General features: G+C 44.1%; 1 protein-coding gene across 1 annotated transcript in view; it reads right to left on the bottom strand.

Moving 5' to 3' along the window:
* Nucleotides 1-646: 646 nt before the first annotated feature.
* Nucleotides 647-18,426, bottom strand: part of GALNT14 (polypeptide N-acetylgalactosaminyltransferase 14) — a 136,062-nt gene continuing 118,282 nt past the window's right edge. The window contains exons 10-15 of the mRNA XM_062571295.1: nt 14,494-14,620; nt 12,028-12,120; nt 10,612-10,695; nt 8,853-8,997; nt 2,373-2,492; nt 647-1,739 (exon numbers count right to left, since the gene is read on the bottom strand). Coding sequence (XP_062427279.1) covers nt 1,581-1,739; nt 2,373-2,492; nt 8,853-8,997; nt 10,612-10,695; nt 12,028-12,120; nt 14,494-14,620 — 728 coding nt within the window. The 3' untranslated portion in view covers nt 647-1,580. The remainder of the gene's footprint in view (nt 1,740-2,372; nt 2,493-8,852; nt 8,998-10,611; nt 10,696-12,027; nt 12,121-14,493; nt 14,621-18,426) is intronic.

Genomic DNA, 18,426 nt, shown 5'->3' with positions numbered 1-18,426 from the left:
TGAGAGAGCTTGAAGGCTCAAAGCTTATGGTATTCTAGCTGTAGTTTGCAGCACAGGTACAAAAGGATGGGATTTACATTAGAGCCTAGTGCTTTTAGAGGCACAAACTGTATTTGCTTTCAAGTCACATTTAGAGTCTTATGAAAACTCTCCTCAAGAGTTATTACTACATAAGAGCTGTATATGCAGCGCTCGGTGATTCACTGCCTGTTATCTGTTGCCACAGTGGGATCTGCTCTGAAGGGTAAGTTGGAAAGGACCCTTCATTTTTCTCTGTAGCTTCCTCTTCTGAGGTCTTCTATCCTTTTCTCTTTCAGCAGCAGAAGTATAACACCTACATAGCTTTAGCACCTTGACATGGCCTCTGGTTAATGCCGTATCTCCAAAATCTGAGGAAATCTGCCTACACTAAAAGATGTCAAGAAAGAGGTATTTTCGTGGCACAGGGTTCAGAGGCAAAGCTAAGGGAATCCCAAACCATTTCTTCATCACTTCACATCTTGGCTACAAGATACTTGGGAAGTAAAACCAGATAATTCCTTTACCTATCCTTTTCCTTTCCTACAGTCTCTAGTTTTTATTACCTCCTTTGTTCCTTTTGCAGTCAGGAAATTGGGAAACACAAATATGACACAATTACCTTCAATTATCAAAAATATTAATTTTATGGAATAGAGTGAAAAAATGACTTATTCCAGATTTGAAGTAATGAGAGACATGTATTGAGATTATAAGGGAATTTTTAACAGTTGAGGCTCACCCATGGCCTTCAGAGAGGTGAAATAATCATGTTACTTTTTCTCCTTCCAGTGTCACAGCAGTTTGTATCCTTTAATCTCACACAATGAATCCTCTCTTTGCTTGGACTTTGGAGATTCAGCAACACTCATGGGCAGTTTGCACAGAGCAGGACTTTTCCATTACCTGCTGGTTTGATCCTGGCTGCACTCCTAAATCACAGCACAGCCTTTCTGTACACGCAACATGTACATGGATCACACACAAACTAAAATGTGCACCATAGTTCCGCCCACCCTGTCTTCAGAAGACAAACTCCACCACCACAATAAAAAGTGCAAAGATTATTCAGTGTTTTTCACCTGACCCCAGGTTATGTTTCTTAGCATCCCTTGGCAAGTCCTCTCCTTGTGCATCTGCCTCACCCCTTACAAAGTTACAGAAATGCTTGTTTTGCTGAGTCCAAGGCTCCTCTTGATCTCCATGGCTCTTCAAACTGTGTTTCCAGTGAGATTAATAAATACTATACACACTGAACTTCCATAGGGCACATCCCAGGAGCCTAAGTGTCACTTTAAGACCATTTCAAGATTGGTTTCTTACTATCCCTTCTCTTTAAATGTATGACTACGAACAAGCCAATAATGGCTGCATGTCCTGCAGTCGACATTTGTTGTTCAACCTAGAGTGCCATGTCCTTATTTTTATTTGAATGATTCTTCTCCTGCCCCATAATACACAAGAACCCTCAATGGTTTTGCATTTGAGCTCCATTTAGTGTATCTTGGTTGCACGTAGCAAAGACTTGATGCCTGCCCCAGCTAGGTAAGTCCTCAAGCAGGTCAAGACATCACCATGTCCCAGCGCTGACTCATGGCTGTGCTTTCGCAAGGGTTGATGACAAGCTCTTTGGTACTCTCGTTCGTGTCCCCAATCGTCTCAGCGTCCAAACAGAAGCGTGAAGCTATGTGCTCAATGTGCGACCCAACTTTACCCCATCGCTGTGGAGAGATACAGATGGCATAAGAAACATGGGTAAACAAGCCTTCTCCTCATCAGGCTTTTAATACTAGTATCAAAAAGAAGATACTGGTTTTGAGTCAAAAAGAAGACTTATCACTAAGTCTTCCTGGCTTGATTCTGGCAGTTACAGAGCACCCCCAGCCCATGATGAGCAGGGTGCATGCTGAGTGTTTCTCCTGTCAGACCTGCACAAGACTCATTAGAACTCTGCCTCTGCCCATCCTGTAGCCTTCAGATTGATAATATATCACTAATGACTTTTCCCCAGGTCACTGGTTCAAATGCCAGCTAGATGATTAACTTCTGAGAAATGCTAGCATCTGCTGGCTGACTGGCAGCCTGTTTGAACTGAATTGCCAGCTTCAGTTCGATTTCTTTACTAAGCATCCAGATCACCACCCGCACTAATAGACATCCTTAGCAACACACTTATTTGAGAGGCAAAGGGCTGAACAGACCAGAGTCTGTACTCTCAGACAGACTGTGCTTTCCAGATGAAGTTCAAATACACTGGTGATTTGATGTTCAATAGTATCTCATTGCTCTTGCTGGAAAGAAAGGGAACTTAAAAATTGATCCAAGGAAAATGGGAGATCAATAAAAAGGCTCACCTGCTTGTTGTCACCTTCTTTGCAAGGCGACAGCAGCACCTGGGAACCTGGGAAGAGGGTGTACACAGACAAGCATAGCTGCTGTTGGCGGACTTGATGGTTGTATGTGTATGTCCATTCCTGCCAAGAGGCAGAAAAGAAAGAAAGAAAGGAGTTAGAAATCAGGGTTGATTCTTGGCATTCCTCTACCTGGAAAGCAAACATTTTGGCTTAGCTCCTGCCCCCACTGAAACCAACACAAACTTCACTGACATCAAGAGACACAAGGACAAGTCACTAAGATGTTTCAAAACCTGCCCAAATCTGCAGCTGTCACTGGAGGACTGCATGAACCACAGGAAAATGTCAGAAAAACCTGCTAGAACAAAATGGTTTACAAGGAAATGATTTAATGGCCAAAAATGGACTGGGGTTGGGAAACAGTAGAGGTGTGGAAAGACAGCAAAAAAAAAAAAAAAAAAAAAAAAAAAAAAAAAAACTAATATAATAAAATACTAATCACATAATATACCAACCTCTCTTTCTGAGGAAGAGCAGCAGAAATGCTTTGTGGCTTGCAGCAGGAGAGAGGAGATGATATGTACCAAGTATCTGCAGTTCCCTGGAATTCTGTCCCACTTTCACAAAATTCAAGGCTAAGGCATCCCTTAACATTAAAGGAGCAGGACCAAGCTCCAAATGCACACTGTACTGGATTTGTAGGACCACTTCCTTTGCACCTGTGTTGTCTTGGAGTTTTCTCAGGCTGCTTTTTTTTGTTCACTTGCTCTTCATCATCTTACACCAAGAAATCTTTGGAGCAGCACAGACCCTCTTAGTCTCTGTAAAGCTTACCATATATTACGGTCTCTCTGAGATTATCCTTTTTTTTTTCTCCCAGGAATGTTTTCCTTGGGAGAAAAAGAGGAATATCTGACAATTTGACCAAGATTTTCAAATGTGGATAAAGGATCATGTTTGTACAGATACACCACTTGGCCCTGCAATATATCAGAGAGGTTTCTTCCAATGTTTATTTCAGTTGAACATTGTCCATCATTTATCTGTGTACACAGTACCCAAGAGCACCTCCTGGGATCTCAGATTCTCCAGGCTGGGATGTCTCAGTGCTATTTTTGGTGTATATCTATGTAGAAAAGAGTTCCTTTGGCTTAAGAGAAACTGCAAATCATACTGTTACGTAAACCTGGAGAATAACTTCTTGAACTTTTTTTTGATTTTGTTTTGTTTTTTGCTTATAACTTTGTGCAGGCACTAACTTAAAATCAGAAGGACGAGGGGTTTCCAAGGCCCTCTAGCCTGGGTGCAAAGCAGGAACAACTCCTGCTGTATAAACCACTCTGAGATGGAAGTAGGACAAGCAGCAGTAGGAACAACTGGAAAGCAGCTTGCCAAGCCATGGCAGGGATGGCTGAGTGGGACTAGAGGCTGAACAGCAGGCTGACCTCACCAGCAGTGGCTGAAATAACCAGGCTAGCAAGAGCAGGCTGGAGAGCCAGGGAGGGAGAGGGTCACGGCAGTGGGCCACAGTTGCCCAGGCAGGTGTCAGGGTACAGGCTGTGAGAAGTGGGAGAGCTACTGGGAGCAAAGGTGCAGGGGAAAAGCGAAACAACCATAAGCTCAGATACGAAGGAGCCAGAGCTGTGGAATGACTCCAGTGGGAGTGAAGGGAGCAAGGCTGTTTGCAAGGGAGGGGAAGGCAGTGCTCAGCATATAGGCTTTTAGGCTGGGTCTGGAAAACCAAAGAGAAGAAAATGCTTCTGGGAGACTGCACCACTTTTGTAGTGCCAGAAGGAGATACAAAGAATGAATGGCCTGATTTCAGAGATCTGGGGCACCTGCAACTCCCACCAGCTTTGAATTGTGGGGTTTTGGATTACATTACTAAGATTTATTAAAGCAGGGAAACACTTCCACCCCTTTGCTATTTGTCACAGTCAGCAGTTCTAACTCCTCTCTCAAACTTTAAAACAGACAGCTACAGGCATTTAGTCCCTGGAACACAAATTCTGCTTCATTCAAGTTCTTAGCCACCTGGAAAGGAAAACACACTTTTGTATGGCAGACCAAACCCACAAGGACTTCACACTGCCTCTCTCAACCCCTGATTCTTAGCCCTGTACTTCTCATCATCTAATAGAAATCAAAGCTGGCTATTTGAACAGCCCGCTTACAGGCTTCTCAGTGAGAGCTGTAATGGCCCAAACGGCCATCTGGCAACTCTTTCTTCTTTATCAGAGGGTGCAGAGTTCACCTGATCCTACAGGGAATGCGTTCCAGGCATCCCAACCATGCATGCTGTCAGCTGCTGTGTAAACTACCAGCCTGGGAAATCATGTGCCAAATTAGTCCTGCATCTGTGAAGAATCAAACCCTAAGGGGCAAGCTCCAACACCTGTTCTTAGAGCTCGCACCGCCTACAAGCTGCTTGGAAAACCTGTTTTACATTTTTAACCAATTCTTCTTCATTTTAACTCCATATAGAGCTTGCGCTACATCCATGGCTACAAGGCTCCTAAACAACAAGAAGTTAACTCTGCAGCTCATGTACATGTTAGATCCTCCAGCTAAGTCAGAGAGGGACTTCTTGACCTATATAAGTTCCTTGCTTAGCTGAGGCACTTCATGGAGTACTGCTCCTCCCAGAGGTTCTCTGTATTTTTCTTCCAGGCCAGGCTCTGTTCAGACCTCCTGACACTCACATCCTCTCAAGGCAGGACCATCCTCTCATTCAGCAAAGCACTATGAGACAGAAGGGTTATGGTGACCATGTCTCCTAAGCTGCTACTCATCATAAGAAGTGAGGCCTGAATGGCTCAGATATATGAGTCAGTTGGATAACTGACATCGGATCTTCCCTCTCTGGCCCCCAGGCTGTCCTGCCACAGTTTTTATCTGAACTGACAAATTTTCACAGGGCTCTTCTATTTTGACAGAATGACTTTTTGTAGAAGCCAGTCCTGTTGAAAATGTTTTGTGCAGTTCTAATCACGTCTCTTCCCTTTTCTGCCCTAGATGAAACCCAGAAAAAATGATGCAGAAAATGAAGACTGAGAAAATAAAGTCACTTGATCACCACTGAATCCATGAAAAGCTTTGAGTTAATATGCAGGCAAAGGGCCACATGAATTTTTAAATTTACCCCATATCTTCTGCCATTTGTATCAGTCCATGAAAATTCCTGCCTCTTTCCCATGAGAAACTGTTATATCTTCCTCTAAACCCTGGCACACTCAACACTCGTGTGACGAGCACAGCACTAACAACAGCAGAGTTTGCGCCACACACATTGCAGCCAAAAGGGCAGCTCAGGGTGCACCTACACAGAGAGACCTTCAAAGAGCTAACACAACTCAAGGGCTGCAGGTTGGCCAGAAGAGATGCCAACTGGGCCGGCTCCTGGCATGAAGTAAAAACAGACACAAAAGACAAAACTCAAACCAAGGTTTCCTGGCTTTTCAAAGAAAAGGCAGCTCCTCATTAAGTGCTCGAGGTGCTATGGACAGCAAGGGGCAGACTGGGAGTACAGAGGGACAAGCCATGCACAGCAACTGTCAATCCCTCATGCACTAGCTGCTCTCCTCTGAAGCCCTGGACAACGCTCACCAGATCGGAGGCCTGCGACCATTTTTCAAGGCTTTAGCATCATTCGCAGAGGCACCTGTCACTGCTACTCAGTGTTGTTCTGAATTGAAGAAATTATTTTAAAACGTGACCTTCGGCTTGGCATAGTTTGGCTGGCAGGGGGAAAAAGGAGCCCCTCAGCATGTCACACAGCAGCCCGCCAGGAGCCCGGTGTTACACAGCAGAGTTGTACAAACTCTGCTGCCGAGCTCAGAGAGGTCAGCAGCACCTCAAAGCTGGAGCAGCAGCCAGAGAAAAATGTTTACGACAAAGCCTAGGCTAACCTCAGCCCTCATTTATTATCTTTTTACTATCATAAGGAGGAACTTCCCAAGACTGTTGGTACTCAACTGCATTTGTCATCTAAGGATAACAAAATGCTTCACTTATGCAAAGCCCCGTGATGCAAGTGGTGCTTATGTACTACTCCGGAAGGGGAAGGCAAAGTGCAAAGGGTGCCCGTGCCCATGCCAGGTGCAGAGCTGACGCGACGGACAGCCTGCTCTCTGCTCCCTCTGCAACAAACAGCCTGCTGGGGCCAAACATCTGCTCAGGTTTCATTGCAGTCACAGTATTATTTTTAATTTCCCCAAACTATAGATCTGGCCAGAAGGCTCACAATATCCTTCCCGTGTGTTGTCCCAAAACACATGTACTAAAGACAGAAAAAGCTAAAATAATAAAGAATTGATTGCTATCTGCTTGCTCTTGTCCCTCACACCACAGTGAGGAATGGCAGCTTAGGTCTCTTCACACACTGACCTAGGACTTCATGTATTTAATGCTGCTAAAGAACTTAGGGAACCCAGCAGGGAAAGAGCTACAGAAGGAGAATCAAACAATCAAATTCATGCTACTAGCCTTGAAAATAAAGGTCCTGGACAGCCAGGATTTTTCCATTGTACTTGTTGAATGTCAGGAAAGCACAGCTTTGTTTTAGCTAAATATATTTTTGAAATAATCAAGCTTAGGGCAAACAAGATGTAACTTCCATTTTTTTTTAAGTGAAGATTACTGTTCAATTTTGTTACATCTGTGTATATAATTAAGGAGCATTTGGAACTGCTGCGTTATTTATACTACAGTCTAGTGACTAAAACCTCCACCTCATAGTTAAGTTCAGGTGGTCTTATAACAATGGAGTGATTAAAATATACACTTCCATCCACATTGACAATTTTAAAATTCTACTTTTATCTGAAATGTTCTCTGTGGGTTACAAGTAACAGATTACTACTCTAGAGAGGAAAGGGAAGATAAAAGGGAAAAGAAGGATAAAAGGGAAAAGATTTTTCTCTCTTCCTCTCTGTTTATTGAGTGTCACCATTTACTGATTTCTTTGTAGCACATTCGACTGTTCCCCTGCAGAGTTAGTCCTGGACAGGCACAAGAAATCGAGTTACCATCCAGTGGGAAACAGGTAACTTACTGCAAACAGCTGCAGAATCAGAATAGGAAGATGAAGTTTATGGCATGAAAAATTCTGATTTTTTTCTCCTCAGAAACACCAAAACAAAATGTGTTTGACAGGAATGAAACAATCCAACTTGCTGACATGACATTTCTCATTTTAAAATATCACATCAAATTGGTATTTCAGAAAGACCAATGCCATTTCATTTTGAAATGCTGGCAACAGTTTCCCCTTTGATTTTTCACAAGTAGATTTTTTTTAAAACATCCAACTCAATGAAAGTTGCAATTTTCACTAAGTTTCTTTTTTTTCTTTGGAAAAGTTGTTCCCACAAAACATGACGACCTGCTCTCATTAGCTCAATTCTCATATTGTTTATGTAAAAAGTCAATAAAACAGTAGAAGAGAAAGAAAAAATTTAAAAAACTGGAAACTAGTTAAACTTTAAAAATTGTAACCATGCAGTATTTGCAGTTACACTCACTGTATTCTCTGAACCGTCTAAAATTCAAGTAATTATTGTTAATTTTACCAGACTGTGAAGCAGATATTTTACTGACTAAATGCAGGCATGAAATCACATGCATAAGAGATGCACATAATGATATATTTGCACAAACAAATTAGGGAATTTTTCAGCAGCATCCCCATGCTGGGCCTTCTATATGCACAGCTACCTGTTTTGAATGTGTAACCATGAGGATTTAAGCTTCCAAAGTCAAGTGGAAGCAAGTACACCACTGCCTATTAATTTATTTCACGGCATCCCCAAAGAAACAAGTGACTGTTACCCTCCCTATTTTATAGATGGGAACACTGAGAGAACTTATAAACATGCCCAAAATCACAAAGGGAGCCTGAAGCCAAGGCAAGTATTGAACCCACATCTTCAGAGTCCTGCTCCTGTGACTCCGCTGCAAGGTGCATGTGGCTGCTCCTTGCTCTAATGTTTCCTAGACTGTGCTTCAGAGAACACACACTCGTAGATATCTTTTTTTTTCATCTCTGTGAGATTAAAAAAATTGAGTTCATCCTCATTAAATTCTCACTAGTGTAATGGGCAGTTTAATATCGAAAGAATGCAGACTATGAAGTTATAAATACCAGCACGATTCAGTGCATTTTGAAAGAAGTAAGGCTGAAAAATGAGGGGAAATTATAGTTCTCTTTGTCTTCCTCTGCTCTCTGCATATGAATGATGCATGGCATTCCTGGCCAGCAGCAGGGAGTGCTCAGCGCATGCTAACACCGTTCTGGAGCTGCCTAGCCACTGCGCCAATTCCTGCTGCTGCCCAGGGCACCTGCCGAGGCAAGTAGGACTTGCTAGGCTTTAACTACATCTCAGTGTCCCAGCAGAGCTTTAGCAAACTTAGAAAACCACCTTGCACCTGCATCAGAGCCTTTTCTTCAGCTTGCACTACGGGAATAGGCACTATACCTACCTGTGCTGTTGCTGCTGTGCCTTTGCTGCTGGTGCAAGGATTTAAGCTCAAGGCTGGGAACTCTTGGCCTTCAGACTTGTGTGATTCCAGACAGCTCTGCCTTTGCCTGATCATCCCAGTCTGGTAGAGCGATTCCTCAGGAATCCTGTGGGAACAGCAGAAAATAATATCTCCTCTCCCCTAGACACACTGGATATTCAAAGGGAGGCTCTGTGGGGGTTAGGTGGGTGCTATCTGCACCTCAGAGTTTACCTTCAGAAAATGAGTGACAAAATCTGTCTCAGTACTGAACCACTGTGAGCAGTACAGGGACACAGATACTGCAGTAGCAGCATTCAGAGATGGATGGATGGCTTTTACAAGAGAGAAAAATAAACACCACCACAAAGGCAAACAGCAAGAAACACACTGTGAGCAGGTGGAAGGTCAGTCTTCAACTTGCAAAGGTGGGGAAAATTTATAAGAAACTGCCACATAGCTCTGTCATTCTCGGCAAATGCTGCTGTGGTGAAAAATCAAGAAAACAGCTATAAATTTTCACACTGTGATTCTGCACTCAGTGAATGCACCAGAAGGTCCCTGGAGGTATCTCCAAAACATTCGCGCCATTTCTGAGGATAGCTCCAGTAGTGACTGAGGGAATAGATGCAACGGATTCTGAAGTATTTTTGGTGCCAGAAAGGGATCTTCACAAAAGCAGCTGAGAAAGTCCATGTTAATCAAAGCATTAGGCTAGGAGTAAGACCAAGTCTCCTAAATAAACATTATAAACTCTTACAGTGGAGTTTAATAACAGAGAAGACTTCAGCATCATAGAAAAGCACTACAAATTTAAAGGGCTGGAGTGTGTGAGGACTGGAAATAAGGTTCTTTTTTGTAAACAAGAGTCACTAAGTACCCAAACAACTCACTAGAGGCTATAGTGGATTTTCCACCCTGCAATACTTCCCTATAACATCTATCATATCACACAGGCAGGGAGATGCCTGATGAAGCCCTAAGGACCGTCTTACCTAAACCCCGAGCAGTACATGCCCCTGGGCACTGCAGGCAGCCCCAGCTGCACTCAGCTGTCCTTATCACTGCTCTGCTGCCTGTGCCGGGCCATGACCACCCACTCCTAAATAAGACGAGACCTGTGGCCACTAGACCAGATGGTTTCTGCTAAAGAAAATAACCAGCGTTGTGTACTTCACCAGCACTGGAAATCCTGCAGCAAAGAGCCATGGAGCAGCCTGGCTATTATTACTTATTGAAAGCAGGATCACAAATGTACTATGTCACACTATGACTGAACTATGTTTAAAAACAGTAAAAAATTCATTCTGCCTTTCTGTGGGGCCTGGGCAAGGGGGGTCTTTGTGCCTGTTCCTCTCTCTCAGCTCTCCAAGGCAGGAGAAAACTGGAGGGAAGGACCACAGGGCTAGGAAGAAGTGAGGAATGAGGGTCTGAATGAGGGAACCAGAAGAATGAGGGGATCATACAGACTGCTTCTAGGTGGTGAAATAAGGATACAAGGAGGAGAAGAGGACCCACTGGTGCATGCCATCAGGCACTGAGTAATTTCTGGATGGCCAGACTGGGTGGTGCTGGGGTGATGGGGCTGAGATGCTGAGGGGACCCGGAATGACTGTCAGGGAGAGGTGTGGGTGGCTGAAGGGGCAGCAGAAAGACCATCAGACGCAGGAGGGACTGGGAGTCCAGTCTAGTCTAGTCCCACTACAGTGATAGAAACCAGACTGACATCATTGATCCATACCTAAGCTCAGGATAAACATTTTCCAGGTACCACTTGAAGCTGTGGCACTTCAGCCTCTTCCGCAGCTCCACTCTGCTCTGGACACTGTGGGGAGAAAATATTGTGGAGATGGAATGGAAATCATGAGGGCTAGACTTAGTCACCAAAAGGGAGGATGAGAGAAACCAAACAAATGTACAGACAGCAAACACCTGAGCATCAGGGGCTCTGTTTCCTGCCACCTGCTGCATGATCTTGGTCTGTCATTTTAATCTCTGTCTCTTCAGGGGTCTCACTTGGTAAAATGGGGTGATAACATTGCCACTTTAACAAGGAGCTTGGAGTGTGATGGATGAAAAGGCACAAAGAAAAGTACAGTCATTTAAAAATGATTAGTAACAAATGTATTCTATTATATACAATAAGCACAAATTGAATATAGTAATGTACTACAAAATGAATATATGCTATTACAAGTTGCTATTAGTTTATAGGACTACAGAAGCCTTGATTCACAAGGGCACTGAAACACATGTTTAAGTTCTATTGAACTCAGCAGAACTTAATCACATGGTGAAATCCTTCCTTCTTTCATTAACTAGGACCAAATTTCTGCTGAGGGATCATGTTATATACAGTGACGCTTTCCAGGCTCCCATTCTTCTTTGGGTCAGCTTCTACCCATGGAGCTGTTGTAGGCTGGGACTTATGCAGCAGTAGGAAATCTACAGTACCTTCCCTTTCAATAGTCTGTCTTCCCCACATGCTCGTTCACTTAGACGGACAGAACTACTACTTCATCCTATGCTAACAGATGGGAAGAGGATGTGAATTCAGGCAAAATAAGTTGGCCTATAGGATTTTTATGTGTTTTCCCTGGAAACTGAAAAGTAGCCAGAAGGAATTTGTTTCTGGATTTGGAAGCATTCTAAGGAAATAAAGAACATGTGAAAATGAGAAATTAATACAAATATGTACACTCCTCCTGAAAAGGAAAGGTGTCTGACTATCCAAAGAAAGAGTGGCAAATATTCTGAATATAAAACATTTGCTCCTTTCCAATAAAGCCTTTCTGCACCCAAAATACGCCAATTTTCCTGCCCCTCAGCTGCCAGTGAGACCTCTAAACTCTCACCCCAAACTCTACTGTAGGCCTAGAACCACCTGAACATAATGTCAAGAACAGGACATGGGCTGAGGGGGGGGTCTTCCCTCACCATGATTAGTTTCACTCACTGAAATGAACTAGTATAGCATACAAACTGGTGGTTTATATGTTCTATTGCTGTGCTTGTAGCATCTGCCTACTATTAGCATTTAACTGAGCGTTACTACAGAAACAACGCAGACAGGTTTCCGCAGCAAGGTGACGTCACGGTGAACGCCCACTGCAGCAGGCAGCTGGGCGCCTGCTTGCCACCAGAAAAAGACACTTACTTTCCATAAGGCCTTCCTTGCGCTGCAGGACGAGCTGCATAGTAGTATTGTTTGAATTCATCCATCCAAACCTCCGCTGTGCGCTTGGTGTTTCTAAGGGAGGCGATGAAAGACAGGTTAAACCAAGGAAGCTTCTGAAGTGAGATCCACACTCTAAAGGGAGGCCCTGATACATTGACTATTCCAGTCTGCTCTGCTCCCATCTTTGGCTTGGACCAAACTGTTTTTGAGCCAACTCACTCCTCACTATCAGAGAAGATACTCCTCCTCCTTCTCACTCCAGACACCACCAACAAAACAGGCCGTAGCTCAGGCAAGGAATTCACCATCTCAGGCTTCACAGGATGCTTTATGTCCATTAGACTCACAAGCGTGGCTTCTCTTCCTTAAGTGTTATCTCTCAAGCAGGCATACTTTGGCTTTTATTTAGCAGCTTGGATGGAGCTCTGAAAAGTGGTGCAAAGTTTGCCAAACATTGAAGCCAAATATTTTCTTTATGCTAATCTTGTGTCTTGCTGTTTGTACCCCTGGATCTCACTGGGGCTAATTTCAGCACTCAAAACTCAAGAGAAACCACCCCAGCCACCGTACTATAGCAAAAACATCATTTTTCCATGTCAGACAGGTGCCTGTAGGAGGTTTGTGAACCTCAGGAAACCTTCTAGTGGCTTGAGATGGTTTCAAGTCTCCTTGCAAATGGCTTTGTTACTCTACATCTATTCTCTCATCTCTCTGAGGCCAGAAGAATCCTCTTCCAGTCAGCGCTTCCAAGCTGTCACTATCATGCCACCAGGCTGTGGCCACCACAGCGCAGGCTCTGAGAGTCCTGCATGGCACAGAGTAAGTGATAATCCTCTTGTGAACCCAGCATGATGCTGAAGCCTGAGCTGCTTCTCGCACAGCAGTGCAAGAAGAGGCTGTGGGAAAAAAAAATCAATATCTGACAGAAACACAGAGATATTTTTTTGTTAACATTTCTGTTTAAACAGAGGTACTTCAAGGTACACATACCATCAGGTTGCCAGAATCTGCTTCTCCTCTCAGTCTATATACTACTATGTTAAGGCAGATAGATACCATAAGATGAATCAAAATCCAACTTCTAATGCCTACAGACATGTATCTCCAGTCTACTTCCCAATCCCTTGCTGATTCATGGTGCTTTTTATTCTCTCTCTAATGGCACTACATTAGTCTAAATGCTCTTGTTTAAGAATTATCTAAATTACAACATGTACACGTGAATCTAACCTTCCTCAAATTTCAGGGTATTTTTGTCTGGCTTCCTGATCTCATTTTGGTTTATAGGAAATGTGGGAACAAATGCCAAGGCTTATACCTAGGTGTTGTTTCAAATTTCCCCAAAGTCCAGGAGTATCTGGGGTATCAGCCAAAAAAAGTCAGCCCATTTAAGTTCTCCCTGCTACTCCTGCAGGTGGTATAATGTTAGATTGGTTTTCACTGACTTGAACGGTGGAATTTTGGTCCCATCCCAGCCTTTAATGTAGGGGTATTATTTCCCTACTGAAAGCAAGAGCCCCCACGTTGTTCTCAAATTTTTGCCCTCCCCCTTCATGTCAGCAACAGCCTTCTCTCCTCACTGCCAGCTTTTTGAAGTAAGGTGATACAGTGCCACCTCTGGTTACCCAATTGAAAAGTGCCTTTCTTGTCCAACATGCTGTGAGGCTGGAAATAATGTATTAGATATAATGAATGCAAATTACACATCTCAGTGATCACATGCAAAACCTGGAGAAGGTTTACAGAGAATAGGTTAGTGGTAACCTGCTGCAGGCAGCTGGGTGTTCACAAATGTTGTCAACTCTTTTTATAATACTAGGAAACCCACATAAAAAGGAACCCCTGGTGTGTAAACACATAGAAGCGAGGTCTATCTGAGAAACAATCCTGTATTAAGCATAAGTGTGGCCAGTATTTGTTATTTACTTAACAGGCAACCTTCAGCCCAGAGCTCTGAAAAGAGGAGGAAATCCCTTCCTGACTTCACTAGCTGTTCCCATCATCTCTTCCTGACTGCTTTCTACTTCCAGACTGCCTCCTTCTTTGGCCATCTGTCTCCAGAGACTTGCAAACATTGCTGATAGTCTGATTTCAAGTCATTAATAGGTGACTTTTAATGACCTTAGAACTCTAAGCCATTTGCTGTTATGATAGCCGGGGCTCATGGAGCTGGCTAGGGCTTCCCCTCCATTTCAGTGGTCGTGAAACGTAACATCAGAGAGACCTATTTCTGTCATGCTCTCGACTCTGTGAAAATCCTAAGGGAGACAGTCATAATGGCTTTAATTTTCTTTGGCCCGGGAGAGTCCTGCTCATGGATATTTCCAGATGTTTCAGCCAAACTTTTTCCCTATCTTCTCTGCCCACCTTCTAACACACAACCCCTTCTCACAGGCTAGCACTTTATTCCACTTCACAAAAGCAAGGCAAGTGCAAAATACCTACTTAATGTATGTGTTGGCATTTCCCTCTGGAAAGACATACGGATGTTTCTTCCGGAAGACATGTCCAACACGACTGCAGGGGATAATTTCAAGGCTCCCTCCACACATCCACACACGGAAAGAGATTTCTACAAGAAAAGCAGCTTCAGCATTTTATCTTTCTATCCTAAAGCAGGGTGGATCCTGGTGTTCTCTCTCATTTCTTCCTCTGTCACATTAAACTGGGGTAAACCAATTACCAGAGGGACTTTCCAAAGTGCAACTCTCTTAAAAGTGCATTTCAAAGCTTCTTACAATTTGTTTGAAGTTAGTGGACTTGAATCTGCCTATCGCACAGCAGGTGCTATCACAATGGGGAGAACTCGATGGTAAGTATGTCCCTTTATATGCAGCACAGCTTACATCTCCAAATCATCTTGTTATTTTGTGCTACTGTAATTACTTCTGCACTGCATATTCCAGAAGCACTTTCCTCTGAGGGGCTGTCAAGTCCACCAGCATAGATCATGAATTCTGTTCATTAAAGACTAAAATGATCATTATCTTTATGAATCCAGACCTGATTCTACAAAGTGAAAAGAGCTGTACATCCATGACCTGTCCCAAAACAGAGAAGACCTTACCCTGGCCAGCATGTATTCAGGTGAGCTCAGCCTGGGCCCTGAGTGCCAGCACTGCACACCAACAAAGCACATACATTTGCACAAGCAAATGTCAGTGCTGGGTGGGACTATTCCAAAAATCTGAATAATTTGTCATTACAGGACATATCTCCTAGTTGTCCCAAACCATTTTCTGACTGTTCTGCTGGGCACATTTGGAGGAAAAAGTCTATGGCACAACTGACATCATGAGTTATTGGGCTCCTGGTAGGTAACTGTGAAGGTAATACGGGTAAGCAGAATGGCTGATCTAATGTGTCCATCTGGTCTTAATGTCTACAAAACTATGAATCTGCAGCTATATTGCCAGACAGTCACCCTTAGATAGGACCAGCATGGTAAAGAAATGAAATAAAAAGAAAATACTTTTGCAGGTCTTTGCATCCTGTTTTATGATCTGCTGACAGTATGGACCTATATTTAGCATATATCTACTCCAAAACCAAAAATTATTTTTCACTCTCCCCCCTCCCCCGATATTTAATTACAGAAGTCAGACAAGAGGATACCCATCAGCTTTGCCAGCTCATGCTCCCTGCAGTTCCCTTACATATGCTAGCACTACAGTGACTCTTCCCAGGGTGGATGCAATGGCAAGACAAGCCCCAGCCATGGGGAAGGCTTTTCAGACATTGCTGGCAGGCAGGCTAACTCCTAGTCCTCTGAGGGCTGGTAGTGTCTACCTGCCAACCACCCTGGCACAAAGCTGCCACTCCTCAGAAAAGTGATTCACAGCTTCCACCATCTCACTTGAGGTGTTTGGCCTGGAACTTGGTGTTTTTAACTCCCTCCATTAGTCTTAAGCTCACAGCGCAGCACTCGTGTAACTACTGATCATTGCTTAGCATGCTGTGTGTTTATGAAGTGTCACATCTCCAGCTCCTCTGCCTGCTCAGTCTTCAGCTTGTCACTATCTCCCTCATAAATGAGTCTTGGGTCATACACAGGTTTTGCAGCACTCTGCAGCACTCTCTTCCAGGAGCCGCAGAAGCGCATAGAGGGGAGATAATGCCAGCAAGTGCCGGGCAAAGGCATCCAACTCTTACAGGCCTTTTGCTCCGAGCACACCCTGCTGCTCCTGAGGCAATGGAAACTGGAGGCCAACACGGCCACAAAGCCTTCTCACCCTAATTCTTGGGGCCAAAATTCAAAGCTTGAGACCATTGTTAATAGCCAGCACTAGCAAAAGATGCCAGCAAAGGCTGGGGTGGGAAAGCATAGCAGGGAGGAGAAGGGAAGAGTACTTTGTTATAGAAATCCCTTCTTCTTTCCTTCACTGCTGTGTTTACAGTCAAGAGCTGCCAACAGCAGCTGCAGCCTCACAACTTTCCCAAGCACTAGGTATTAATAGGCCAATAAAACATGCCCTTGTGTCATGTCCTAGTGCTATGTTGGGAGCAACCTTAATCACAGCTGCAGGGAAATGAGATTACAGCAGGATTCAGACACTCTAAGCTGTTGAACTCAGTTCTCCTCACATGTGGCTGTTGCTCCTTATTTGCATGTCACAGTGCTGTCCACACCATGAGTATTGCTAAGCAAATTAGAAGAGTGCACTGATAAAAGAGTACAATTAGGTGAGCAGCTGTGAACCGCTGTGCGGATACTGCATTATGCCTTCCCTTCTTCTCATCCTTCTGTTCAACCTATGGTGCTCTAAAAACACTACAACAAAAACGCTTGCACAGTTCAGTCCTTGCCTGCTCATAATTTAAGGCATAATAAAGAGGCAGGCTGAAGTGATTTCTGTGCACTCTGGCTTGGAATGAAAACACAGTGCTTGAGAGATTGGAGATGGTGAGGAGTCAAAGCTCTCTGCTTCGGAAAGTTTGTACTCTGCAGACCTTGCTCTAATCCCAGCAGAGGCAATTAAAGCAGAGTTTTCTGTTAGTAGAAATGACCCACAGCCCCATCCCTGGCAACTAACAAGGTTCGCAGTCAAGAGCTAAATGCCTTGGGAGGAGGTAAAAACTAAAGCACAGCAAAGTTATGGCAAGGGGCCAATTCATATAAGTCAGGAGACCAGGAACGTGCTTCATCTGATCAGGCAGGTATGTCTCCAGTGTAGGCAGTCCCTCCGAGCTAGTCCCCTTTGTACTTCAAGGGGAGATAGTGAGAGCATGCAGCTTGCCTGGCCTCTTTGAGATGACTCTTCCAGAACGTGGCGAGTTCTTGAAATTTGAGTTTTGCTGTTGCCACTGTGAGACTCACCCATGTTCTGTCAAAGGCCTTTCAGAGAGCTGCTACAAAGCAAGGAGCTCTGCAGCATCTCTCTGTGGTAACTTGGCCAAGCAAGGTCTCTTGCCATGACAGAGTAGTCCTGGGTGAGGAGTCACCTCTGTTGATCCCAATGTCATGCAGCTGCAAGTATCAGTAACTGCATCTCACAGGACACCAAGCTGCATAATGCACAAGGTAGGAGAAGAAGGGCAGACAAATGGAGATGTCTGATGGCAATGGCTGCCTGGAAGCAACTGTAGTAAATCCAAGAGACTTCCCCCATCAGCTCTTCTGACATTGCTGTTATAAAAAGATTGCTCATTGGCTGACAAGGGGCAATCTGGTGATTCTTTCTCTCATGAGGATCTACATATGGCACAGCTGGCATCCACAGCAAGGAAGATGGGCCAAAAGACCAAACCCATGCCTTTGTCTGGACACAGTGGAGTATGGTAGACTTGGCCTTAGATTGGCAAAATAACTTCCATGCCTCTGGCTGACCTGCAAGTCCTTCTACCAGCAGTAACCAATTCCCCTAAAGAGGATTAAATAATTTTGAGAAGTAAAGCACCTAAAATGTCCTTCCTCTATTTCCAAACACATTTGGTTTAGTTTTGCCTAAAGTCTCCAGCCCTCTCTTGCTGTCAAGTTAACGACATTAAAGGGAGAAGTGATGCTCTCCTATGGGCTGGAGTCCTGCATCCACTCAGAAGGACTAACCTACAGGAAAACGCACGTTTTACTGCAAGTACCCAAAATGAGAAGCAGTTCAGTCAGCTCCTGCCTTGTCACCTGCCCAGAATTGACAGGGGACAGGAGGGTCAGGCAGGACCTTGCTCATTCATGGAGGAGAGTGGGACACGGTGGCAGCGGTGTAGTGGACTGTTACACTGCAAGACATGCAGCTTTGAGCCAGACATGCTTCTGCTGTCAGACAGATGGTGAAGAGGGAGCTGAGGACAGGATCTGATGTCAAGGATGTGCTGCCATGCAGGCTAAGACTTTTTTGTTCCAGAATTAACCTTAACCTGCCTTGTCTTTTCCTTTTTTTT

Source organism: Rhea pennata, chromosome 3, assembly GCF_028389875.1.
Source record: "Rhea pennata isolate bPtePen1 chromosome 3, bPtePen1.pri, whole genome shotgun sequence".
In the NCBI taxonomy this organism is placed as follows: domain Eukaryota; kingdom Metazoa; phylum Chordata; class Aves; order Rheiformes; family Rheidae; genus Rhea; species Rhea pennata.
The sequence above is the reverse complement of the archived record's forward strand: the minus strand, read 5'-3'. Positions and strand labels throughout refer to the sequence as shown.